Source organism: Aspergillus costaricaensis (assembly GCF_003184835.1).
Source record: "Aspergillus costaricaensis CBS 115574 unplaced genomic scaffold BO79scaffold_62, whole genome shotgun sequence".
Taxonomy (NCBI): Eukaryota; Fungi; Ascomycota; class Eurotiomycetes; order Eurotiales; family Aspergillaceae; genus Aspergillus; species Aspergillus costaricensis.
The window spans coordinates 117688-144119 of record NW_020291862.1 but is presented as its reverse complement, the minus strand read 5'-3'; the positions used below and the strand labels follow the sequence as shown (position 1 = coordinate 144119).

The 26432-nt window shown below is 48.9% G+C and overlaps 4 protein-coding genes across 4 annotated transcripts; all 4 read left to right on the top strand.

The window, feature by feature from the left end:
- Nucleotides 1-2005: 2005 nt before the first annotated feature.
- Nucleotides 2006-5441, top strand: nut1 (putative RNA polymerase II mediator complex subunit Nut1; the record flags this gene model as incomplete). Its single annotated transcript, XM_025681847.1, has 6 exons — nt 2006-2731; nt 2782-3032; nt 3082-3144; nt 3191-3703; nt 3751-4282; nt 4333-5441. The coding sequence occupies exons 1-6, from the start codon at nt 2098-2100 to the stop codon at nt 5439-5441; spliced, it is 3102 nt and encodes a 1033-aa protein (XP_025534015.1). The 5' UTR covers nt 2006-2097.
- Nucleotides 5442-5997: 556 nt separating this feature from the next.
- BO79DRAFT_205412 (uncharacterized protein) lies at nt 5998-10899 on the top strand (the record flags this gene model as incomplete). Its single annotated transcript, XM_025681846.1, has 7 exons — nt 5998-6475; nt 6550-6801; nt 6858-6974; nt 7032-7115; nt 7172-7342; nt 7391-7985; nt 8043-10899. Exons 1-7 carry the CDS (start codon nt 6034-6036, stop codon nt 10897-10899), a joined length of 4518 nt encoding a protein of 1505 aa, XP_025534014.1. The 5' UTR covers nt 5998-6033.
- A 1895-nt stretch (nt 10900-12794) lies between these two features.
- Nucleotides 12795-13065, top strand: BO79DRAFT_260522 (uncharacterized protein; the record flags this gene model as incomplete). Its single annotated transcript, XM_025686411.1, has 2 exons — nt 12795-12965; nt 13021-13065. 2 exons carry the CDS (start codon nt 12795-12797, stop codon nt 13063-13065), a joined length of 216 nt encoding a protein of 71 aa, XP_025534013.1.
- Nucleotides 13066-22359: 9294 nt separating this feature from the next.
- BO79DRAFT_73416 (guanine nucleotide exchange factor) lies at nt 22360-26101 on the top strand. The gene is made up of 2 exons (XM_025689673.1): nt 22360-23009; nt 23065-26101. The coding sequence occupies exons 1-2, from the start codon at nt 22497-22499 to the stop codon at nt 26032-26034; spliced, it is 3483 nt and encodes a 1160-aa protein (XP_025534012.1). The 5' UTR covers nt 22360-22496; the 3' UTR covers nt 26035-26101.
- Nucleotides 26102-26432: the final 331 nt, after the last annotated feature.

The following is a 26432-nucleotide window of genomic DNA, read 5'->3' as shown; positions in this document are numbered from 1 at the left end:
ATATAATTAATTAAATAATATATTTATGGAATTAATAAATTCCGATATTTATACAGTAATATATAACCAGAATTCCCCAGGTCGTAATTTCAATCATTTTTTTAATTCTAATTAGAATTTCTAGTAAAAATCAGTAAAAATACTGTAAATATAAAAGCTCGCCAGGTTTACCACCTGGTGAGACAGTGTATTTTTACAGCTTAGTTTTTCTGATAGTCAGTATTAGTAATAACTAGGTCCCATACTGGTAAGAACCAAAAATACGTACGACCTGGCGACCTGGGGACCTATACACCCATCGATCGGACCGGGACTGAATCTTACTAGGACCCGTACCGGGCGATGGGACAGTATTTCCGACGGGCGATTCTTACCCACATATGCAAGATCGCCGCTCAGTGACCCTCGCCCAGCAAACTCTAATACTTTACTAGGTAGGAATTCCGGGCAGATTCTTAGAAGAGAGATGTGCAAATTGCGAGTCAGAAGCTATGATTCTGTAGAGTACCCTGCATTATTGATGAAAGCGAAAACACAGCACAGACTCTCCAGTAATAATAGTTGCCTTTATAATTAATAACCTAACTAGCCTGTCAATCAGCATTGACCATCACTATACCAACTAATGCTACTATCATATATTATTCCATACTCTTCACATATACTACTTACTATACTACCATACACACACACACAACAATACTACTACTTCGAAATTTTACCAATTAAATCCCATGTGTCAAGGAAATGCAATTCCGAGTAACCCCGGCTTCGGCCGTATAACATATGGTACTTTTTCTTTCGGCCGGGAGAGAACGAAAAAGAGTGTGAGAGAAATCTCGTCAGACAACCGTTTCCGGCATCTGCATCTGGTCGAGATTAACCTCACTTTTTTTTCTTCATAGCCTCGTCCACTTTCCAGATTTCCGAGATCCTCGTCTCGGGTGGGGAGATCGGCAAGGGGAACAGCAGAAAAAAAAAAAAAAGAAAAACCTTTCAGGGCCAGATGCACACAAGATCTCACATGGTATTTGATCTAATTCCGTCGCTTAATTCTTTTTTTAAGAGTGGGGAGGGAGGGACCGAGAGAGAGAAAGGAAAAGTCAAGGTCCCATTGTGTGGTTCAAGATAGTGAGTGGTTCTCACTGTGGCCCTAGGTACCCTCCCTCCCTCCCTCACTCCCTCACTCACCAGCCCCCCTTTAGTCTTTTACTTAGTACTCTGTGAGAAATCCCCCACTCTGCAATAATCGAAACCTTTTACATATAATTGTCCGTCAAGGGGGCCCCCAATCTAGTCCCATGGTTCAACTCGTCCTGGATGGTGCGCCCAGCGTGGCCGTTTACCCTTGATCTGGTGGGCGTGATTGGCCTGTACAGGTATTTGTGGGCTTGAGTAGTAGTAGTAGTAGTCTTTTTGGCGCCAGATCGCTTTGACTAACAACGGTGAACGTCCGAGCACACCAACACCTTTGCTTGCTGCATATGCTGTTTGAGGTATAACTCGGTTTCAATTTTCTTGTGTCTCATGTAGTTTGAAGTCTGTCATGTTCGAGCTAGGTAGTTGGTCCGATGGGGTTATGGTTACACAGGGTCTTGGTCTTTGCTCGGACTTGATTACTTCTTCATGGTTTGTGGCGTGAATGGTATTGTAATTACAGGGATTGGGTCTGACAGGTATCGACTGGCATGACATGACATTGAGCCAAGGCTGGGTCCCTTGTATACAGATAGGTCTCATGTGTGTACATAGTATTAGACATATAGATGCTATCACACTTATACACCTAATTATATTGTGGTTGTCTCTCATCCTTGTCAAGCATACTTCTATACTGAATGTCATCAGCCTCAACAACCACCCATCATGTGACACCCGCTTATCTAATCCCACGTGACCCTCCACGACGTCGTCCAAACAAACGGTTGAAGCTTTCCCCGGAAAGAACCGCCAACAAGGAGGGTCAAGGCCACGATGTCCAACGCTACATCAGCGCAGAGTTCAAGTGAACGTGTAAATTGAGTTCCAATATATAGCTTCCCGCATGCTTGCTATGCACTGCGCAAAGCCAGGTAATCTCGAGAAAATATCTGGAACATGACATCCTCCGAACAATGGGGGACATTCCTCCAACAATGTTTGCTCCACCGGATCGATGCCGCGGAGTTCAAGAACCTCACGCGGCTGCTGATGCAGCGCTATCCCATTGGTGAAGCCCAGCTACTCGATGTATTGCTGGAGACGCGCCTCGCAACGGGGATTAAATGGGATCCTCTGCCCCCTTTGTATATTGACTGTCTGTGCAAGATGGGTTTGGTGCGAACTTCGACGATGTTGAATTCGCTGCTCAAGCATTCGTCTATTCATGATAAGATGCCGTCGGCGGGTGGTTCGGAGGCGAATGCTGCTGCTGCTGTGCAGGGAAAGCAGAAGCGGAAGTGTTATACCCTGATGACGGATATCAGGGTTGTTCAGGATGCTATGCTTTCTGTTTCGACGGGCACTGCTTCGAAGACTTTTGCTGAGGCGTTGAGTATCTTTGCGTCGATAGTGGATTGGATTCAGGCGGTTGTGGCTTGGCATAATAGTCATTTGGATACCAGTCATCAGACGGGAGGGTTGATGAGTTCGCCTGATGCGGTGTCGTTGTTTGAGAGTCTCGGGATTCTACTTGCGGCGCTTTCGGGGACGGCTAAGGGGTTGGAGGTTCTTTCGGCGGATTCTCATGAAGGTATTACATCATTTTTCTCTGGTGTCTGGAATGTACTGACGGTCTGATAGCGTTGAAGATAAAGCTTGGACAGGCTTTGTCGGCGTATCTTCCCCTCTGTGTGGAAGTATCCCTGCCGCTCCGTAACCGGTTGGATAGCTTGCAGAAGGAGTTCAATCTGTTTGGAGAGCCTCCGTCGAAAGCGTTGGATGTTTCTATGATGGAAAATGTCAATGTCAATGCCCTTCAGTTTGAGGACTCGGTCATGGACGGGCCTGTGATTAATTCGAGAGCAGGTCTCTATGTGTATATCAATGCGATGGTATTTGAGCTACTGCACATTGTATTGAGCGTTACTAACTGGATTTCAGCTTGTGGGCCGCCCCTTGGTGGATGATAGCATGCTGCTCAATTTCTTGTCGAATAGATACGGCGTGAGTAGAACTTCGTCTTTATCACAGCACTAGCTGACCATCGCAGGGCCACTATCAAGTTCTCATCGAGGAGCTCATAACGGCAACGTTCGATGTCCTCTCAAATGCTAGCTACCGCAACGAGTCTAGCCGAACAATGTTCTTGTTCCGCTCGTTTTTGGTGAACAAGCTCCCCACCTTCATCGCGGCCATGTTGGCAGCCTCTATTGTGTCATTGCCGTTGCCGATGGAGCTTTGCATCAGCCATGCTTTGAGCCGGCTAGACCCAAACACATTCCCATCGTTCTCGCAGATGTTCGCTATGCAAAGCAACACGGTCTTATCCGATGTGCGACAAGAGTTCCTGTTCGCGTGTGCCTCGCACAAGTTGATTCCCGAGTCGAGTATTGAGCGCCTGTTGGGCGAGAATCCAATGCAGACTCTTCCCGTCGGTGGCCCTTACAACAAGGATGAGCTCGTCTCGCAGATCAATGCCAATCCGGAGCGTGCAGAGCAGTTGATCAACGAGATAGAGTCAATGGAGGGCAACGCAGGTGCGATAGTGGGTGCTATTACAGATGTAGGTCCTCCGGTGATTTTGTTGTATTCAAAGATTAACGCAACTAGGTCATGCACCATCTCTGCAATCAAAAAGAGACGATGACGTTGAAAAACATTTGCAACTCACTCTCCCGTCGGCCGCAGGCTCTGGACGTGATTTTGCTCTTCCGGAGCTTGAAGCAAGTACTTCAACCGCTCTGCGCTTTGCTAGACGCCTGGCACTGGGACGAGGACCAGGGCGAGAGTCAACCGGTCTACGACGAGTTCGGAAGCATTCTTCTGCTCGTGCTGACCTTCAAGTTCCGATACGATCTGCGACCGCAAGACATGGGAATCGGAGGTAGCAGCTCCTTCGTCCTGCGACTGCTCGAGAACGGCTTCTGCAGCCAGAAGCTTGACGACCTCAGCGAGAAGCAGAACAAGAACCTTGGGTCTTGGATCAACGCCCTATTTATGGCCGAGGGAATCAGCGAAGAGACCATGTCCGCCTGCAGTCCACAGGAATTCTACATGCTAGTGACAACACTCTTCAACCAAAGTCTCAGCGCATGCGAAGCAGGAAAGCTCGACTTCGACACCCTCAAGGGCGGCTTCGAATGTAAGTCCTACACTCCTTACCCTCCCCCTCTCAAAACTAACACCACGCAGACCTCCTCGAACCCTTCCTCCTCCCATCCCTCATCCTCGCCCTAAACTGGCTCGGCAACCACATCTGGGAATCCGAAAGCGACCCCTCCATCCCCCTCAAAGCCCTCCACTCCCTCATAAGCCCAAGCTCCATCTCCGGCGAAGCCAAAGAAATCCACCGAACCGTCCTCAACATCACCGCGCGCTCCCTCGAAGAACAACTCAAGAGCATCCGCGCCCGCCAACCCGACGACACCATCAAACCCATCCTCGAGGCCCTCGAACCCCACCTCTCCTTCCAACGCAGCGGCAGCACCCGCCGCAGCGAGCTCGAGTCCTGGACCGCCCACACCCCCGGCGGCCTCCTCGCCAGCATCCGCAGCACCTTACAATCGCTCATCCTCTGGAGCACCAGCCCAGACATGAGCATGGCCCCTCAATCCTACACCCACCGCCAATTCATCGCAGGCATCCACATCCAAGGCTCCATGCGCGTACTTTGCGCCCTAATCGACGAACTCAAACTCCAAGCCACCACCTCCCCCACAAACACTACAGGCAGCAGCGACCTCGCCCTCGACATCGCAGCCACCATGATCTGCGCCCCGCTGGCTGACTCCTTCGCCGTCGACCAAAACACCTACTCCCCTCACCACCACATCGACCCTACCAACACGACCAAAGAACTCCCCCCGCGTAACCCCATCCTCACCCCCCGCGGCGCCCTCTACCAGTTACACGACTCCGTCCCCAAGATCTGCGAAAGGGATCCCCTCCGCGCGGAAATCATCGTGCGGCTCTGGCGCCGTGTCAACGCGGCCCTTACTCCGCCCTCGCAGCTCGACATGAACAACATCATTCAGAACATGCAGCTCGGCGTTGGTGTAGGTGGACCGGGACAAATGGACCTAGATACCTCCGGGGCAGGCGGCCACGAAGAGGAGAGTACGATCAACCAGATGCTGGATAATGCTGTCGCGGCGGGAATGGATGGTGGTGGGGGAGCAGGAGGCATGGGCGGGATGGGAAGTGGAGGGTTGGATACGAGTATTGATGATGTGTTGAATGCGGCGGATATGGCGGTGGGGAATCCCGAGTTTTTGGATTTGGATATGGAGGGGTTGTTTTAGGTGTAATTGTTGGTGTGTGATGATGCTATTTTTATTATGTGTGAAGTACAAGATTACTTGCGTTCGAAGTCATCTTGAGTAGTAGTATATATCATTCTAATATCCACTAAGTTGGGTTATTTCCTGCAGTAAAGTGGTCTCATCGCTCTCTCTCTCTCTCTCTCTCTCTCTCTCTCTCCCTCTTTATGAGAAATGTGTCCAACTCAGCCGACCAGCAAAAATAAAAAAAGACTGTAGATATAGTTTGAATAAGCCTTCAACGTTCAATGGTACCGATACAATATAAGTATATGTGCTAGTATATCTCCAAGTGTTATTCCAGCACACCTCTGAGTACGGAGAGAAAAAGCAAAACCAAGACGTGGGCCACACACGAACCAATGAGAAAATAATCTTGCCGCTCAGCTTGAGGCTACTAGTAGTACTATGTAGTACTTAGCACCAACTTTAGTGTATGCAAGCCAGCTGGATACCTTGAAGCGGGGCTCAGCCCCCCCCCCAGCCTCGTTCCTTCCCAACTCATTCATCTCACTCTGGCTGAGTCCGACTCTGGACGGGGCAACAACAACACCCCAAGACTAAATTTCTTAGAATGTTTTCGAGAGTACGATTCAAACTCAATTTTTCGAAAGCAAGTCGACATCGCCGTGAGAAGCATACAGAAGCAACCGAACAGCCCGACCCCCCTCCGGATCCGGCCGTATCAGATGCCGTTGTTGACGTGTCCACGCGAGATGCCGAATCTTCTACCTCCGCAAGAGCAAACCTTTGGGAGGTGGCCGGAGAAAAGCTAGATGAGAAAGACCGACTTACTCTCGGTCTGCAGAGTTCACTACCTATCACGGATGCCATCGAAAACTTCATAAAGATCACGGAAGAGAAGTACCGCGAGTACAAGGAAGGTGGGCTCAAGATTTGCAAGCGCAACGGGGGACACATCAACGTCCGCGATGCCGCCAAAAACATCATTTTCCATGCATTGCAGGCACAGGACTTTGTCTCTAAACTGGTGTCTTATGATGTGACCTGTCATGGTGAGTCGTGAGTCGTCTAATTGGGTCTTTTGCTCCGGCCTATACTATGCATATCTACTAACATTCAGGCTCAGCGTCAATTGCATGGTCAGTTGTTTCGCTTGGTCTGACGATGATCAAAAACGACATTGAACGTCGGGACGACATCTTTCACGCAGCCGAGTATCTCACTGATATTCTTTCCTATTATGCAATCCTTGAAAATCATTATCGAGACAGAAAAGTGGAAAGCGACCGAGGGTTAGAAGACGCTTTGGTTGAAGTCTACACGGCTATTCTGCAATACACGGCGGAGGTAAAAAAGGCAGAAAATGAAAGCAAAGCTGGTATGTGGTCTAGATGGAGGTTCTCCATGTGGTCATAGAGACTGATACCTTGAGAGCCCGCGTGGGAGAAAGTATTAGGGCCCTTGTTCAGGAGCCGCTGAAGGAGCTCAAGGAAACTGTCGAAAAAAAAGAGCAGGCTGTTTTGAGGTGGGCAGATCTTACGGTAGCTCTAGGTATTACTACCATCCGCTTGCTATCATCAACATTTGAGGTCTTGCTCATCGTTACAGACCACAGGAAACAAGCCGAAAGCATGCTCGACGGTATAGACGAGGCGATTGAAAGGCTGAAGGTTATCCAGTCGCACACTAGAAGTAAGATAACTGCCAAGTATTGCTCTTTCAAGAAGGGCATATCCTAATAGCAGCAGGCTTGCAGGACCGAGAGATACTCGACTGGCTGTCCACGGCATCCTACTCAGATCCCCAGAATAACACTCAAAACCGCAGGGCAGCAGAAACGGGAAACTGGTTTCTGAACATGCCCGGGTATGAAAAGTGGAAGTTCACGCCCGGAAAGTTATTTTGGCTTTATGGAGCAGGTGCGTTCAATTAATCTTCATGAAAACAAAACTAACTCTATATATAAGTCGGCTGCGGAAAATCGGTTCTCTGTTCTACAGTCATTCAAGATATCGAGGAATTTTGTAGGTCTGACACTTCCAGGAACTATGCCTACTGGTACTTTCAATTCAGCAATGACGAAACACAGAAGATGTACAACATGATCAGGTCCATACTGCGACAATTCATGCCGCCAATACTTCCCGGATCCATAATCAATCTCTGGGAAGAACATTGTCACCGAGGTAGTAAGCCCCAACAGCGAAACCTTGCAGAAATCCTCGACGATGTGCTTGAAGCTTCTCAGGGTGAGTGTTTCCTTATCCTCGATGCTCTGGATGAGTGCCCCGCGACTGGGGATAACGAACGGAGCTCGCTCTTGCCGTTTCTTGAGGAATTGTTAGAAAAGCACCAAACCAAATTGCACATTCTTGCCACCAGTCGGCCAGAGCCCGATATACGCTCGAGGCTGGAACAATATCAAAGGATGGATCTGGAGGCTGGGTTGAGTGGAGATGTAGAAACATTCGTCCGTGCTCAAGTTGCCCATGGCAGGTTGTGTGAATGGGGCGAGTCGCTTAAGAAACGAACTCTGGAGAGATTGCTTGATATTCCGGAACGGTATGTTCAACTTGTCAGCAAATATGTACAGTACGATTAATATGTGAGATCGAACAGGCGCTTTCGCTGGGCTGATTTGCAGATAAAGCGGCTGGAAAAGTCCAAAACCGAGGAAGCATTCCAGAAGGCTCTTGATTCCATCCCAGTCACACTCGAGGACACCTATAAAGATACCCTTGAAAGGATATCACCGGATGATCGGGAAGCAGCCCGCACAATTTTGATCTGGCTTAGTTTCTCTGCCGTCCCGCTGAATCTGAAGACTATCGCGGCTGTTGTGTCTTTCCGCTTCCCAGAAGACGTTGTGACCACCTGTACTACTTCTCTAGTTACCGTGAACATCTCCGATGATACTGTGAGGCTGGCTCATTTCTCCGTGAAAGAGTTTCTGGTACGCAATGAAGCTGAGGGTCACTGGTATCAATTCTCGGCCATTTCTGGTCATAACGCCATAGCAACTAGAACGATCGACAGTCTGCTCGAAACTACCGAGATCCTAAACCAGACCACCGCCTTACGACAGCCACTACTGATCTACGCTGCGAGATATTGGGGTCGTCATCTGGCAGGAGTAGGGGAATTATACGCCAATGGTACGGGCCTCCAGAAAAAGGTTGACCGCCTGTTCACAGATCGTGATGTCTATTTCAACTGGATTCGCTTGATTTCTGTTGAATTCAATTACGTGTGGCGTAAATCATCCGGGGAACTGCAATCGCCTTTGTGGTCTGCATCACGAAGAGGACTCAAACCGACAGTTGAGACGCTGCTTGCAAAAGGTGCAAATCCAATGGGCTCAGGGCTTGTTGAACGGAGCAACGCATTGCTAGCAGCTGCGCGTGGAGGCCATTTGGAGGTTCTAGAGTTGTTGCTGGATAAAGTGGATGAAATACCACGAGAAGTGATTGAACGCATGCTGAGGATTATTCGCGCCACCGAGTCCGACAAAGAGAAGTTAACAATGATTTTAGACCTGCTTTGGGACAAGGGTGCTTTGCATGATCAATCAAGAGCGTCGCTTAAGATTATTGATGGGAGACTAGCTGAGAGAGCAGCCAAAAATTGGATGTCGGCACATATAATAATGAGCTGCCTTCTCGATCGGAAAGAGAAAATAGGCCTCAAAATAACTAAGTATTTGCTGAGAGCTGTGCTGGAAAATTTACACTGCGGCAACAAAACCATGCACTTGCTTCTAGAAAAGTGTGACGCGGATATAAGACTTACCCCATCATTGGTGCAGCAGGGTGTGTCTCCGTTGAATATTGGTGCCATGATTGCCATTTTGAAAAAGCGGGTGAAGCATGATATCAAACTGGATGAGGAATGGACTGAAGCTTTTGCGAGAGGAAAGAAAGAAACAATGGAGCTGCTTCTGCAGGAGCGTGGCGAGGAAATCCGAGTCACCCAGAAAGTGCTCATTTCTGCTGCCAGGTCTGCATGCGATCCACAGACAGTGAAACTACTTCTAGCCAGACGAGAGCCGGGATCAATCATTGATAGAGAGATCTTCTTAGCCGCTGCAGGAAACGGCTCAAATGGCAGTGAAATCATGGATGTCTTGCTTGAGGAGTGTGGGCAGGACACCATCATTGATGATGAGATTATTCAGAGAATTGTGCAAAACCATAACCAAGGGGTGGTAATGATAAAGACGCTCCTGTGCAGACAACAAGCGGGATTTGTGGTCACTGAGCAAATATTATGCGACGCTGCTCGATATCACGATCAGGAAATGTTGGAGCTTCTGGTGAACAATACCGGTGGTTCTGGTCTCCCCATCACAGAGGAGACATTACGCTCTGTAGCTGATAATCATTGGCGTGGACGGAGCTTGGTTAGATATCTATATGATCTCCTGGGCCACAGTCTTCCGGTTTCAGAAGATGCATTATTATCTGTTGCCGATATAGGTTCTTCCACAGCGGACTATGTACTCGCATTCATCTTGAAGAGATGGCCAAATATTCCGGTAACTGATCGACTGCTGGAAGCGGCATGTACTCTCCCTAACTCCATGAGTCTGCTATTGGATCGACGGTGTGACTGCCTTCCAATTATACGGATGATCCAGAAAATAGCAACAGACGGAGACATGCGCAGTGGAAGGGTGCTGGGAAAGCTTCTCGACCGGCGGCTTGTGGAAGTGGATGAATGGCTGATGGAAACAGTCACTAGCAATAGTCATACCCTAAAGGTCATTCACAAGAGAGATCCGGACTTTCCTGTGACACCAAAAACAATTGCCAGAATTTCACAAGACCGGGATGCAATGGAGATCCTGCTCGAAAGGCAAAACAACCGAATTTTGATTACAGAAGAAGTGGTAAAATCTTCATTGTTGGGGTGGCGTCCCAAATCTGTCATACGCGTACTCCTCAATCGACTGGGATCAGAAGCTGTGCCGATTACAGAGGATATCCTGATCTATGCTATTCAGAATAACAACATCTTTCAGGCAAACCACAACATCAGGGCTCTCGAATTGTTTCTTGAACAGCGCCGTGACCTCAACCTTAGCGCAGTCTGGGAAGCAATATGGCAGGATCCTGAAATCGACCCAGCATCTTTGGCGCAGGCAGCAGGAGCTCTACTACGATATGTCAGCTTTGAAGTGTCGACTCAAATGCTGGAGATGCTTCCATCTTTGCCCCGGCAAGACTGTGTTTCGTATCGCCCTTTTGACGAATTCATCCGAGCCTGTATGCAGCACCGGATACCGTTACCCACCACTGAGGCAGCAGTCGAGTTTATCGTGGAAAGAGCAAGTTTCGATACAGTTGAGATATTCTTCGAGGATTATCCTGGTGTTCCTGTCACTGACAAGCACATTGAAGCCGCCAAGAGGAATCCACGAGAGGACGTGGATAAGGATGAGTTGGTCTCGCTTCTTATATCTACCAGGAAGAGTTAATCTAAGGAGCACAAGTGATTGTCGTGTCTGTGTTTTGATTTCATCTTTTATAGCAAGTGTAGATATCATTTTTGAATCAGCTTTTGTCCGTTGCCACCTCACTAGACACCCACCCATCCTTACATCAAGCACCTCTCTCCACTTTGGATCTTAATGTCAGCTAACTACGCGGTTCATCCATGCTGCAAGTTCCTATACTCCGTTTGCTCGACAATCCATAGCTTTACAACCTATCATTCAATCTGTTGCAGCTGGGAATCTCTGTTATCAGTCATCCCAGAAGCCTTTCACGAATGTCTACTCCAGGTTTGGATCCGTTCTGAATAATAGCCAACGTAAGCGGAAAGACGTATAGGATGTGAGATATAACCCCCAATTACTTGTACTGTTGAATAGTTACCTAGTGTTCATAAGTGAAATATTTCAAAATCGTTCTGTTAGTTACTTCCAGGTCGGGAATATCTATGTTATCAATAGTTTACGCTATGTGCTACTAGTATTATATATATATATATATATATCATGACCACAGTATGCACACTTCAACTTCGCTAAGTTCGTAGGATTTTACATACACTAAGATTTTGATCTTATACCATAACATTAACTCATCTTCATTATATCAAGATGATAGTACAGTACATGCTATAAAGGAAGCGAGGAAGAGACTGTTTAGTACCAGTTAGGTTTACTTTGTATCTGCACGGGCTTCCTTCCTTGACTCTTTACCGAAGTGTGGATTACATTTGGTAATGGATATTCCTGGCACTAGATTTTGGGTTCTTCATGTAAAGGAACATGCACAAGATTTTATGATTTATTCTTGTTCAATACTAACAGGTTTGTAGAGGTTGGATGGAGCGATGGTTGTTGTTGCGTGTCTACTGTGTAGGTTTTGGGTGGGGGGGGGGGGGGGGTGAAGTACGACGATGCAGGTTGGTCAGGGATATACTATCGCATAATATATTTTGGGTTCAATTGGTGGCAGTGCTTAATTATTTTAATAGTAGGAGGAGTATATATTAACAACACTATACTCTTTCACTAGTAAAGTGAGGACTGGTATAGACTACACATGTGGATGTGTCTCTTCCTCCTAGCTGCAAATATATTTTGTCGTCCGTGGAGGACGATGATCTTCTATAGTGGCACATAATATTGTCCATAACCATGCAGGTCCGCAGTCGCGTTTTAGTAGAATGATATGCTTGCAATAATTGTTCCTATATTGAGGCATGCACGCAGACATATAACCATCCGAGGTATAGGCTGCGCGACGCGTCACATCTGCCCGATCACAAGCAATAAAATGGCAGCATTATTGAATACGGAGATCAAAGGTCCAGACAGCGGTGAATAGCCCTTCTTCATGCATAAAGCAAACAATGAAGCCCTGTCGGAATGAGCCAGAGGGTTCTTCAGCCCGAGGACAAACAATGGACAAGTAGCCTAGGCCCTGACAAGCATTGACATATGCCAGCCTCATGTACAAGGTACCTGGGGGTACTTTCATCCCGCAGCAACACGACTGGTTGCCAAAATAGAAAGTACCCGATGTGACAATGCAGTCAAGTCACACCGCACGTGAAAGGGCAGAAGAACGTGCGCGTCGAAGCGATCATTGGCTGCCGGGGCGAAAATATTCCCACGAGTAAAGCTGCATGGTTTGGTTAGCGTGCATGGCACTAGGCTGCTTATCCGTGTTGGGAAGTGAGCGAGGCATCATGAATGGCTCGTGCTTTTTTTTATATTGTTTGCCGGCATGCACCTACTGCAGTAGCTGTTCTTCTAGCATGGGTCTAATCTGCAAATTCTTCCTAGGGACCCCCGATAGTGTTGCTGGTTTGGGTAAGTTGGTCCCCGACAGAAGGCACCGACCTACTTCACATACCGACATGCGGCGTCTCTCCGTCGGTATTTCTTCTTCTGGGCCTATCAATAGTCGGCGGACATTTGCCCCTTCTCTGGTTTCATGGGACACGGCTGGCGTGGCAGTGGCGGCAGAGGGGTTATTCTTCAGCGCACATTATTTTCTTCTTCGGGCTATCCTGCGGCGTAACATTGCGGTCTTACATTCCCAGTCGCAAACAATCACCCGCAAAGGCTGACACTAACCTTTAGCCCATTGCGGAGAAGACCTGGAGGTCGGATAGTTGGAGCACGTAGCTTAGGCATAAGCCGTCGGGAATATATGGCTCGTGCTTGGCTTCCCGACCTCCCGAAGGTCTAATCTAATTCCTATAGATTGTGATGTCAAAGCGACCCTTAGTAGAGACAAAGTGTTCCATGCTCGACTTCAATTACTCCGTACACACGCTAATATGGTCGAGCAATGGATCACCGTGGCTCGGTGAATGAAGCTAGTGCGACCGGCACTGGCTAGAGCAAACTGACAGCTACCAATCGGTTAGTCCCTCACGAAAGAGGAAAAAGAAAATGGATCGCACGCTGATCCCGGAGCTGAACCGCCTGTCTAGGCAACCTGGCGCCTCCACCCGCTATATCATGCATGCCTCTGAAAATCCTGCCTCACTGTAAGACTAGACGACGCATCCACCAAGTAGTCCGGACGCCACGACAGAAGAAAACAGATAGCTACCTACTAGTTGGATCCAGGCTACATGCAGGTCCCTGAAGAATTTAATCGCGCGGGCGAGCGGTAATGCACGAAGCGTTCCATTTCCGAAAAGCAAGATAGAACGTACTTTGTTGAGGTATTGTATGATGCTAATTCTGGTTCCTCGGATGGCCGTGCGCTCGTGTGAAATCAAGGCATTGAGTCCATGAGTGGAGAGGCACGGGGCAATGGCTGGAAGGATATACCGCTAATTCGCTCTTTGGTCTGAAGAGGTATCATTGGCGATGAGGATCCACTTAGTCTGCTGTGCGTTGTCGGCGACTTGGCCATCCTAGTGTCAGTGAGCATGAAGTTGATCTATCTACTCCGTGCTCGATATGCTGTCGGCGGAAATGTCAGTGTAGGAGTCATTGTGGATCAGATCAGCCAGTCGAGCGTGCGCTGTCATGCACATTGAGCCAGGATACAATGGCCGTCGATCTAGACGCACGAGGAGCCAGATCCTGTCAAAGTGACTGCTGGTGTGTGCTCCAAGCCACGAGCAGTCACGTAGACCAGATGCGCGCACTCGATCTCGACTATCGGAAGAGGGCTCCACATTTGCGACTCGATCAGATTGATCCAGTTAATGCTCTGTCGGCAGGACGGTTCCACGGGTTCTCAGATAGATGGCCGATACTCCGCAGACTGAGTAGCGAGTACAGCGTACCATGGGAATAGCATCTCGCTCTGTTTCACGTCTCCATTAGCGACCGAAGATCCAGATGTGCTCGATTGTGGGCCGATGGGGCGGAAGGGTAAAGGGATTATTGGCGGATGTGCAGTCAGGCAGGAGGAAGAGTCGGCGGTGGCACATTGCTCGTGGACGGATGGCAAGACGAGTAGATAGTACAAGAAGCGAATAGCAAGATCGAGCAAGGAGGACGATCAGTGTGATGTGATGGTCGGAAATGAAATCCAAGGAAGTGATGAAGAAAGTATATCTTTCAAACCACCTGATCATCCGACACGTGAGGGTTCCTGAGATCTCAGGCAGCGGCGCAGGCACGAAAAAAAGAAAGAAAAGACACAACTGCCTCCTCCCAAAGGAGACAGACACCGTGGAATTCCCCCTTCCTTATTCCCCTGAAGCGATAAGGCTACTAGCTAGTTAGGTATCGGGTCACTTACACGATCCCTACTCACGACCCTACTGAATACGTACCCTACATTCATCCACGCCCGCGACAGACGGATCGTCTCTCCCTCCCGACGCGACGCGGTCGGTTAATCCGCGTTCATCCAGGGAACGCCTCCTATCCATTCCGTTCCGCCGGCACAGGGGAAAGACTAGAACAGAACACGGCTAGCCTTGGGCGGGCTCAGGTTCAGTTGTGACTCGAGCCGTCCCGCGTTGCTGCGGTTTCCTATGTGGGGGGAAGAGCTGTCGCAGTGGAAGTGATTCACACCGAGCATCCCGTCCTTAACAACGGGCGATGGATGAGAGACGGAATCTAACAATTTTAGTGCCTAGCGGTGGGGATTCCTGGGCCTGCCATCCGCCAGAGTGATTTAATGAGGTCAAAGTAATTTCGGAGTCAGTCCTGTTCGGTTCTAGTATGTGTGAGCCAGAGCAGATCCCGTTGTCGTTCTTGTGCTGCTGCTAGTCTAGGCGCATACTATACTTGCCTGCCTAGCACACAATCACACCCTCTTTCGGGGTATGCTTTGATGTTCTGGCTCCAGAACGGCTGATGCATTGATGTTGGCCTTTCCTCGGTCCTAGCCACATTGTTCGTAGCTGAGCCCTGTGGTATCTGATCACCGTGGGATCTGCAAACCGACTTCCTCGAAACCCAAGGAGATATATACACTCGCTAAGGCAAGGTGACAGGGAAGAAGTAGCACTGACCCTCGTTTAGTTTACAAGTTAACCCCTCACCAAATTAGTCCCGCATACAGCGACGGGCACGTGTTGTTTCTAGACCTGGCGGATGAACAAGCCTTGTCCTCCAGCTGAGCCTGAATGAGGACTCCCTTTGTTCGAAAGGGGATCCTGGAGAAAGGATGACCGCTTTGCCCTCAACTAACCCGTCAGCCTAAACCCATCCGGGAAATTCCCACTCGGATTTAGCGCTCCTTTGGTCTGGACTCAAGCTTGCCGGCATCAACGGTCGGGTGTCAGCAGTCAGCACGTCCTTCGAGCTAACTAACTAACCAACTAACTATCTACGGCTGCTGTGTGTGTGAGTGTGTGTGTGCCTGTGGGACAACGCCGGCTTCATGCCTAAAGCCCACATAGTATATAGTTTGATGATCATTCCTTTGTACCACGGGAAGTAGTCGGAAATCATCCGTTTACGACCTGTCATTCCCTTCTTAGAAATGGGGGGCCAGGGTAGTAGTAATAATAACCAAGTCGTAGTAGCAGTAGCAGTAGCACCAAAACCGGCGTCGTACTTCATTCATCCCGTCTCAGGATGTCTTTGTTCCTCGTCTGACTTCGAACCTAATCGACACGGGAACTACTATACGCCGTGTAAGCGTCACTCAAAAACAAAAAAACCTAACGGAAGACGCGGACTCCATTCCGACAGGAAGAGTTACTCGATCTGGCATTACGCACTGTAACACTAACCACCACCACCTAGCCTACATACAAACTAGACCTAGACCTAGACCTACTTTAGACATACTACTACTACTACTACTACTACTACTACTACTACTACTACTACTACTACTACTACTACTCCTACTACAGTACTACGTACTGACTTCATACCTATCACCTCCCAACTAACCATGCATGCGAGATCCAAACTAGTAAGTCCTTCCCCTCCTCATGTATGCGCACCCCGATCAAATCGTGGCGATCAGACCCGAGAACCAAGCTGACGGACTCCTGCGGCAGAAGGAAATATCGCGCTGCGCCCCTCATCGGCTCATATTTGGGTACGTATGTATATGTATGTATGCACTAATGAATGATGGCCGTGTGGGGGATTCGCGATACATCGTACAGATATCTGTCTATCTGCATGCTTGCTTATCTGAATTGAATTGCTTCTTTGCCTGATAGATAGTCGGATGGATAGTTATCAGCCCGTTTTCTTAGGCGGGATGTCCGTTCGCTTGGGTAATAGTACTAACTGGCTAGTGTTGTATCTGAGCGCGCGGGGGAGAAGGAGAAGGAGAATGAAGGATATAGAGTTCGAGAGACGTACGCCATCAAAAGGAAATATTCAACACGACAAAGAATGTGTAGTGACAATGCCAAGGGAAGATCTACGGGTATGATTTGGGGGGAGGTGACTGGAAGTGACTTATTTTGTAGATGTGAGAAAGGGAGGTGGTTGACTCCTCGGTTCATCATGATTCATAGTAGTAGCTATAGTTCGGAGACTCCATACCATGTGTATGTGTGTATGTATGTGTGGGCGTCGGAGTGGCAATGGTCCGGTTCCTATGGAGAATCAATAATCAGGTGGCTAAGTAAGCCATCTGTCTACTCCTGCGGAATTATAAGCCGAATGTAGACAATGCATGATGCATCTAGTTCTCTCGTGTCTTGAAAGCAATGGAGATCATTATTAGTTATGAGTTTCATGAGCCTATGTAATGATGCATTTGTAAGCGTGGTTTTATATATCGATCGGTGGTGGATACGGGCACAGGCGGGGGTAAGTGGTAGTAACTAAGGCTGTGCGCGATTGCCCTTGCGTCGTAGATAATCCGGTGCCACAAATAACTTCCCTCAAATCTGTGCACAGGCAATCTGGAGATGCTAGCTTCAATGTGACTTGAATGTCTACCACTGACGTAGGTGTGTAATTTGTTTCATTAACAACTAGGATAGGAGATCAGTCACCGCCCTACAGAACTACTACGTATCTGGATCGCCGTCACAGTTGCACACTTCACTTGCTGCACTGCAGACAGGGTTGGACTGCAGGTACAGAATAGAGTACACATGGTAGGTCATCAGGTGAGACATGTGAATCCCTTCGCAAAGATTGTGCGACTAGAATTGAGGAGCTCTACTTGTTGCTCCAATTGTTGTGATCTCGATGTTACTATCGGCAATTGGCTGGTTGTTATCCGATATCGATTTGGTTCCATGGAACCGCGTAACCGACCGAGTTAGTAAGTTCATAACCTAGTAGGAAATGCTCGAAAATGCTCGACTTGGCCATGTCTCTCTTGTGTGATCACCCCGAAACCCTACTTGCATAGTACTGGTATCCGCAACAGCTAAGAATTGAGCCTGGAGCTTCTCCCCGGCCGTCAGAAACGACAAGAAAGCCGGGCCAGCAGCTTGGGAGAGCTCGTTGGCTCGGCAGTGGATTAGCCTGTGGGTCGGGAGGAGGGAATGATGCATCCTTAGTCTTCATCCTTTTTTCATTGCTTTGGCTTGCCCGTTTCCCCGTGACAGTCGATAGGTCACTTTCTCATCCTATTGGCCCCTCATCTTGGCTGCTCCTCTCTCCCTTCTTTTGCCGGGCCCTGATTGACGCGGATTGTCGTCCATCGGTTTCTATTTCGAGGCCGTTACTTTCTCGGCCAATGGTGCTCCGCACTAGTTCTTTCCACCAGGTAACAAGTAACCCAAGTAAGAAGGGCTCAATTCGGATAATCCTGAATTTTTAGATCGCCACTGGGTTAGGTTTCCTTTTTTGCCCTATTCTTTCTGGGATTTTGCTCGCTTGATTGCTTGCTTGAAGTTCGCCTCTGTGGACCGGATGACTAGCAGCAAGAGGCGAAAAGCTGAACGCCGAATACTACTATCTCGATGCCTAGGCCGAATACGCAGGGTAATCCCAAAGAGGATACTGTACAGCAAGCAGCCAGAACGGGCCGCTGCGGAAGCTGTCGAGGCAATTGAAACATCCAAAAAGTACCCGACCAATCAATTACAGGATGGGCTGTGGGAATAGGAAAAAGTAAAGCCAGTGCATGATGGCCTCGAGAAAGTTCTCGAGAGGTCCCAGTGGGATGGTTACTGCCTTGTCGATCTCTTGTCGAGTCTCCTCCTTTCCTCCCCCGTCCAGTCTGCGACGTCCCAAAATTTCGACTTTTCCGACTTTTGACTTTCCACTCAACTCAGTGTGCTTTTTCCCCCATACTTTCGTACTATTTCTCTTACTAATCGTTTCCGTTCTTCCATCTCTGCTTCAATTGATGGTAACCCCGGATCCAAGAATATGAGGGATTCGGTAACCACCGTGACGAGGTGCTTGTTTTGCTTCAATTTTGATGAGAGAGAGGGAGAGACGTGACTTTGATTAAGAGCTACGTATACAAACGTGAGGGGATGCCGTGGCTTTTTTTTGCCACCACTTAAAGTATGTTTGTTCGGTTACTAAGGTAGGGTAGCGACCCGAAAGAAATACATACATACATATAGACATACATACATAAATGGCCCAGACAGAAAGTGAAATAAATAAAGAGAGTCAATTCTTATTACTTATCACTTACTAACTATATATCTCAGCATCATTTTGATCATGATCTTTCTTCTTCCAGCAGTACTACTACTAAGTAAGTAGTAGCTAGACTACGGAGTTAGTTAGACAGGCCAAACTACTGCCAGCAATACTGGGCCCTTCAAACTCAAACCCCTGTTTGTCCAGACACAAAGTCCATCTTTATCCCCACTTACCAATCCTCCATCTCGGTGGGCCTGCCCTAACGAGGTTTAGCGGCAACTCCAAAGAGAAAAAGAAGATTCGTAGAGAGAGACAAAAAGGATGATGTGCTTGCATAAATTAAAAACAATCCGTATATATTAAATTTAATTTATTCAACGAAAGATCAGTGGATAGAAAGGATTTATTTCTATTTTTTGATTTTAGTATTTGAGTCGAATCAAAATTAGAAGAATACCATAGCTCGCGCGTTATTAATTTGGAGAAGGACTCGGAGGAAGGAAGGAAGGAAGGAAGGAAAAAAGGAGGGGGGGTTGTTGCTTGCCCGCCTGTCAAAGTGCTCACTTGCACGCACTAAACACAATTAGTACGGATGGTGTAAGCAGACTCTTTTTTCTTATTTGTCTTCCCCTTCCTTTTTGTTTAATCCTTTTACCCCTCAAAAAGTACGTACGTACTACACTGCCGAGAGCCAAGCCATAGTACTAGTAGGGGGAGAAGAAAAGAAAAAAAAAAGGAAAAGGGAAGGTCCGCTGTGGCCGTTTTTAATATGCTGACGGAGACCTACTTACACCTACCTGCCTGAGTTTGGTTTGATTGACTGATTGACTTGACTTGACAGGACGGGCTTCCGCACTAGTAGTCCACCAGTTATTGGTAGTGTAGCTGGCTAGTAGGCTTTAGGTGGATGATGGGCTTGTGTTAAGTACACAAGTAAACTTACCTACTTACTACACTACTTACTTAGGTTTGGAAAAGTACGTACGTATTCTAACTAAGAAGTATAGTGGTATACTATTTATTTATTTCAGGCTTAGTTCAATTCCGGAGAAACAAACCACTGGAGATTGGATGGAGGAGTATCGCGATCGCGATCATATCATGGGGTGGATTTTTTTTATTGTTATCATTTATTTTATATTATTTATCGGACGGGAGAAAAGAGGCAAATTAGATAAAAATAAAAATCACATTGCATGATGGATTGGACAGATAGATAGGTCGTGCCGTAGTAGCACCCTGGAACTGGCACCGGTTGTGTGATGGCAGATCATAACCGTTTAGGCAGGACTAAAAGGTTAGCTGCGTGCGTTGGGCGGCCACTGGTTGGTTTTGGGTTCCTCGGAAAAAGGCAGTTTGGGGAGAAAAAGGGGAAAATCAAAATAACTGGGAAAACATAAAAAATAGAAGACCGAGAAAATAAAAAGATGAAAATAAGAAAATACTACTGCACATGAATAGGTCGTAGGGGAAAAATAGAATAGGAAATGAAAAATAGAAAGAATAGAAAGAACGAAAAAAAAAAAAAAGAAAAAATAAAAAATAAAGATCAGACCAGACCAAGACTCGATTCCGACTGGGATAAGGAATAATTAAAATAAAAATAAGAAATAGGAAAAAATAAAAAAGAACAGGGGAGCGAGTGCACTGTAAATGGGATTTTTTTTTTATTAATTGCTTTTTATGAGATTTTTGATGGGACGATTGTATACCGAAGGCAAGCACCGCTAGTTCAGTATATTATTTTGACAGGCTGGACACGACCCTTATCATTGCGCGTTCTCTTCTCCTTCTCCTCAACTCATACATGCGCGCGCATGACTTTAATCAATCAATCTGTCCCCATCAATCCATTCATTCAGCCGTGGTTCAGTTTGGTTTTTTCTATTTTATTTTTTTGCCATTCCCTCATTGTTGTCTATCCAAACAGACCTCAAGGTGCACAAGGGGTACCGATCGTCTGCTCCACATCCGAATCGAGTCATATCCACCGGTTCTGTGGATAACCACCAGTGCTTGCTATCCACTCTTCTAGGCCAGTCACCGCACCAACTAGTCTGGAGAACTGCTCCTGCTCGTCCCCGTTCTCCGTCAGGTTGTTAGTAGTGGGCTAGTACCAGGTACTTCCCTGGTTCCTTGTCCTTGGACCGTTCCCCTCAATATCGTTCGTTTGACTCGATCTCGTCACATCGCTACCTACACACGGACATCCGACTACATACATACACGGACTGACATCCACTCACACACTCTCTCTCCCTGAACCTCTCTTCTCCTTCCCGCTCTTTTCCCTCTTCACTGGCCTTCACCCACCCCCTCCTCCTCCTCCTCCACTCTCACCTCACACACTCACTATACTATATACATCATCACTACCGATTATCTTCCCCTTTCTCCATCTAAACCCTGGTGGAGCTACTATCCGATCGTCCACTCATTGCTGCTGGTGGCAATTGACTTGAATAGCTTAGCATAGCATTACACAACATCACTTCTTCTCATAAACCGACACGGCCTGCATTGCGCTCATTCCCGCCCTTCCCCGGTCTCTGCTTAATCCGCCGTGTCTTGAAAACTGTCGCGGCCCTTGCGTGTCTGTCTGCGAACAAGATTATCCCTCCCGACGCACAGCTACAGCAGGAGCTCACCTCGTTTCCGCCTGTCGTCATAGTCGCTGCACTCCCCGTCGATCGAACTCCTGGGAAGGAAAAGGTCACACTCGTTGTCCGGGTTAATTTTCCTACGTGGATTTTCGAAGATCTAGTCCGGGGTCGACTCGTGGTCCTTGCTTGCTTTACAGCACTATCCAGTCCGCTTTTCACTCGCCCTCCCTTTCCAACGAGGCAGGTTTTCCTCATCCCGGGCGTCGAGTGACTGCTTGTTATTGTTCGCCACACTCTGTTTTTGTTTTGCGGCTTGTCTACCCGGCTTTTTGTTGCCTCAAACCTTCTTCAATTCCCCGGTTTGCTCGTGCTCGACTTCACTCCTCGTTTTGATCCCGCGTATTGAAGAACGTGTCTGCAGTAGAGACGCTGCCGAATTACTCTCGACGAGCAACTACTATATATCGATCGCATCGCTGCAATTTGAACCCACGCACCTCCTTCGTTTTCTTCCGCGTTTTTCTAGGTTCGCGTTCAAGGTACGTTAGCAACCGGTTGCCCTTCCCCAGCATTCCTTCCATTCCCCTCCCTAGAATCGGACATTCCCCGGGAGACATGCAGAACCATCCCCTCCCAAACATCCTTCAGACGCCCTTGCCGGCCTGAGGGTAGAAAGCACACCGTCAATGTTCAAGGCTCGCACCAGCCTTCAGCAGCGCCGCATGATTGACCTTCTATCACAGACATTGATTGCATTACAGCCACACGCATCATCACATTTCGACTAGCTCGATCATCTTCTTTGTCCACACTACATCACTGACACACTCCGGTTGTGCAACTCACTTGCTTCTCTTCACCTTTACCACCAATTCATAGGACAGTGCGAGAATGATCATTGCGTCTTCTCTCGCATAAGCCTTGGTCAGTGACCACGACGTCCGACTGGACCTACCAAGCGGAAGGCTATCACATCCACATCGATCCCGTCTCAGGAATAGAGACATGGAATCAATGAAGCGACACATTGCGCCACTGAAGATCGAAAAGGGAAACCTTAACTACAACTACGACGACCAACAACATCACTATCATTACCAGCACAATCTTGAAATGAGCCCTCCGTTAACACCTTACGAAAACAAAGACGACAGTATGGAGCAATCAGAGACGCCGAGGGCCGTCTTCCACAACTACCTCCGTGCATTCTACCCTTATCACCCCTCCGGAAATGTCTCGCCGTCGACTGTCACCCTCCCCTTGGACCAAGGCGACATCGTCCTAGTGCATTCTGTTCACACCAATGGTTGGGCCGACGGTACACTATTAGATACTGGAGCTCGGGGCTGGCTACCCACCAACTACTGCGAAGCGTATGACCAACAGCCTATGCGGCCGCTCCTGAAGGCGTTGACCGACTTTTGGGATATTATCAGAGGAGGCTGTGGATTCCCTCTGAACGACGCTGGCAACCAGGACCTTGTACGAGGTTTGATTGCTGGCGTGCGCTACCTATTGGTAGGTATTCGACTCCTAGCTGGTGCTTATCGGAGGATAACTGACAGGGTCACAGCAAAAATCTGAATGTCTCACACGGGATTGTATCCTGGTCACCAGTCACGACGGTCTGCGCAGGAATCGCAAGGCGTTGCTGGCTGAGCTCTCATCTCTGGTCCGGACCACCAAGAGGTTTCAGGAGGTTGCCAGCGGCAATGCGACGCAGGATGAAATGGACTACATGGTCGACGAAATGCTCCTCAAGGCCTTCCGCATTGTAACGCGAGGTGTTCGTTTCCTCGACGTGTGGACCGAGGAAGTTGGCCTGAGCAGAACGATCGCCGAGCTAGAGCAGCAATCAAGCTACCAGCAAGGCCCACTCACTACGGTTTCTGAGACTCGCCCCATTTCGGAAGCTGCTGGCTCCGAGGCCGACACCGAGCGCAACGAGTCTAGACTCATGAACCGTAGCCGATTGGATATGAGCCGAGCATCCACTCGCCTGGACGACTCTCAACAGACCCGTCCGGTGTCTGTGACCACCAAGCGGATTTCCGTCTCCCACCGGGTCTCGACTTCGGGACCGGCCGCGATTGCCCGCAACCCCAACCTCGCGTCCGAACGACTGAACGATGCCTACGATGCATTTCTCGGTGTGCTGGGCTCCTTTATTGGGCTTCATCTGCAATCCCGCTCCTCGACGGAATTGGTCGTGACCACGGAGCAGGCGGTGCGCTCGTGCCGCGCGCTGCTCACCGTCGTCGAGGCCACTTGCGAGCATGACCCGCAGGGCAGTGGGCTCCTGGAGCAAGCTAGAGACACTATGTATGAACGCCTCTCCGAATTGGTCTATGCGGCCCGGGACGCCTTCCGACCGGCCCATTCTCCAGATGATGAGCTTGTGTTTTTGCCTGATGAAGGAAAGCGCTTGGTGGATGCCGCCACTGATTGCGTGCGAGCAGCGGGGAGCTGCCTGGCCAAAGCTCGACTGATGCTGGAGCAATGCGGTGATTTCGAGCTGGAGGCAATGCCCCAGGATTTGCCTGCTGCGACCGGCGCAATGACCGACGCCAACAAAACCCCGCAACCCCCGAAGACAAGCACCTTTGCTGGTCACCAGAACCGATCTCAAGAAGCTTCTTTGCGCTTGCCCCCGCCTCCTCTACAAATTCCCAACTCCATCAACAACCGATACTCTCCTCCAACCCCAGGTCTGACGGATGATACTACTCCCTCGTCCTTCCAGTCGCGTAATGGGGCTAGCACTCCCGGCACCGACATGTCCTCTTTTCCATCCACCAGCCACCTCTCCACCAGCCTGGATAAGCTATCCTTTTCGTCTCACGACACTCAACCCATTGAGATCCCCCCTCATAGGGACAGCCAAGCTAAGTCCGATGTTAGTGAGTCCTTTGGCCGAGGCATCACTAGCAATGGAAGTAGCTTTACATTCAACAGCCGTCTCCGTGACTCGGAGATGAGCGGTGTCTCCCAGACTTCCACTCGCGCGACCTCGCCCGACATTGGCAACCATTACCAGGTTCCCTCTCTTAAGGGCAGCATCAGTCATTCTACCCTAGCCGAGGAAACGGAAGAAGGAGAAGCCAACATTCTGGAGAAGACTTACGCGCACGAGCTGATCTTCAAGGATGGCCAGATCATGGGCGGAAGTTTACGCGCGCTCGTCGAGAAGCTGACTGCACACCAGTCTACGCCAGACGCGATGTTCGTTTCGACCTTCTATCTCACTTTCCGTCTTTTCGCTACCCCAATTGAGTTTGCGGAGACTTTGGTTGATAGATTCAACTACATCGGGGACACCCCTCACACTGCCGGGCCTGTTCGTCTTCGTGTTTACAACGTCTTCAAAGGCTGGCTCGAATCCCACTGGCGTCATGACTGCGATAACTGTGCCCTCGAATACATTGTGAACTTCGCCAGCACGACCCTCATGCACAACCTCCCGTCTGCTGGAAAGCGGCTTGTCGAGCTTGCCGAAAAGGTCTCAATGGTTCACGGACCGGTCGTACCGCGTCTGGTGTCTTCGATGGGAAAGACCAACACTGCAACTGCACAATATGTGCACCCAGACACACCTCTGCCACCACCCATCCTGGGAAAGAAGGAAGTCAACCTTCTGAAGCAGTGGAAGAACGGCGAAGGCACAATTACCATCCTGGATTTCGACCCGATGGAACTCGCTCGCCAGTTCACTATCAAGGAGTCGCGCATCTTCTGCGCTATTCTTCCCGAAGAGCTGCTGGCCACAGAGTGGATGAAGAAGTCCGGTTCCTTGGCTGTTAACGTCAGGGCTATGGCCACTCTGTCCACGGATTTGACACATCTCGTGGCAGATTCGATTCTCCAGCTAGAAGAGCCCAAGAAGCGTGCAGCGATCATCAAGCACTGGGTTAAGATTGCAAACAAGTGCCTGGAGCTCAGCAACTATGACTCATTGATGGCCATCATCTGCTCCTTGAATTCATCCATGATCTCCCGCTTGAAGCGGACCTGGGAAGTGGTGTCCCAGAAGACCAAAACCACCCTTGAATACCTGCGAGGCATTGTCGATGTCTCACGGAACTACTACGTTCTCCGGCAACGACTGCAGAACCGCGTTCCTCCTTGCCTGCCTTTCGTCGGTACCTACCTCACGGATCTCACCTTCGTGGACCACGGCAACCAGGCACTGCGTACCTTGCCCACAGATGAGGGTGACATGGCAGTCATCAACTTCGACAAGCACATGAAGACGGCCAAGATTATCAGCGAGCTGCAACGCTTCCAGATTCCGTATCGACTGACGGAAGTGCCGGAGCTACAGGCGTGGATGCAGAACGAGCTCGTCCGTGTGCGATCGAGCGGCGAAAAGAGTCTGCAGACATTCTATCGCCGGTCGCTGGTCCTGGAGCCCCGGGAAGTGCCCCAAGCGCGCATGCAGCCTGAATCCAGCTCCTCTTCGATTCTCGAGAACGCCAAAGACAAGTTCGACTTTCTTTCCTGGACACATCCCTCCAAGTCCAAGTCGGTCGCGACGAACGGTTGAACAGGTCGGATCCCACTCATTCGTCACGGCCGCCACTTTAATGAATTTACGACAGTCACTTCTATTCATGTTTTCACGGATTTTTACCCAATTACCCATTTTTATTCCCATCTCTTCCTTCTCATACACACGTTTTACTCTCGCACTTCCGCTGTGTATAACCTTTTCGCTCTCACCCTCCTCCATCCACATCTCTTATAATTTCTATTATCTCTCTGGGCGGTACTCGTGAATCTTTTCATCCATATTTCTTTTTCTTGTTCGAGGCAACAAAAAAAAAGAGGAAAGGATCGGCGGGGCTTCCAAAAAACAACACGGAATGTTGTACATTGCATGCACAGGGGCGGTTGGGAAAAATAACACTACCAAAAAAGGGAGGGGCAAAGCATATATGGGGG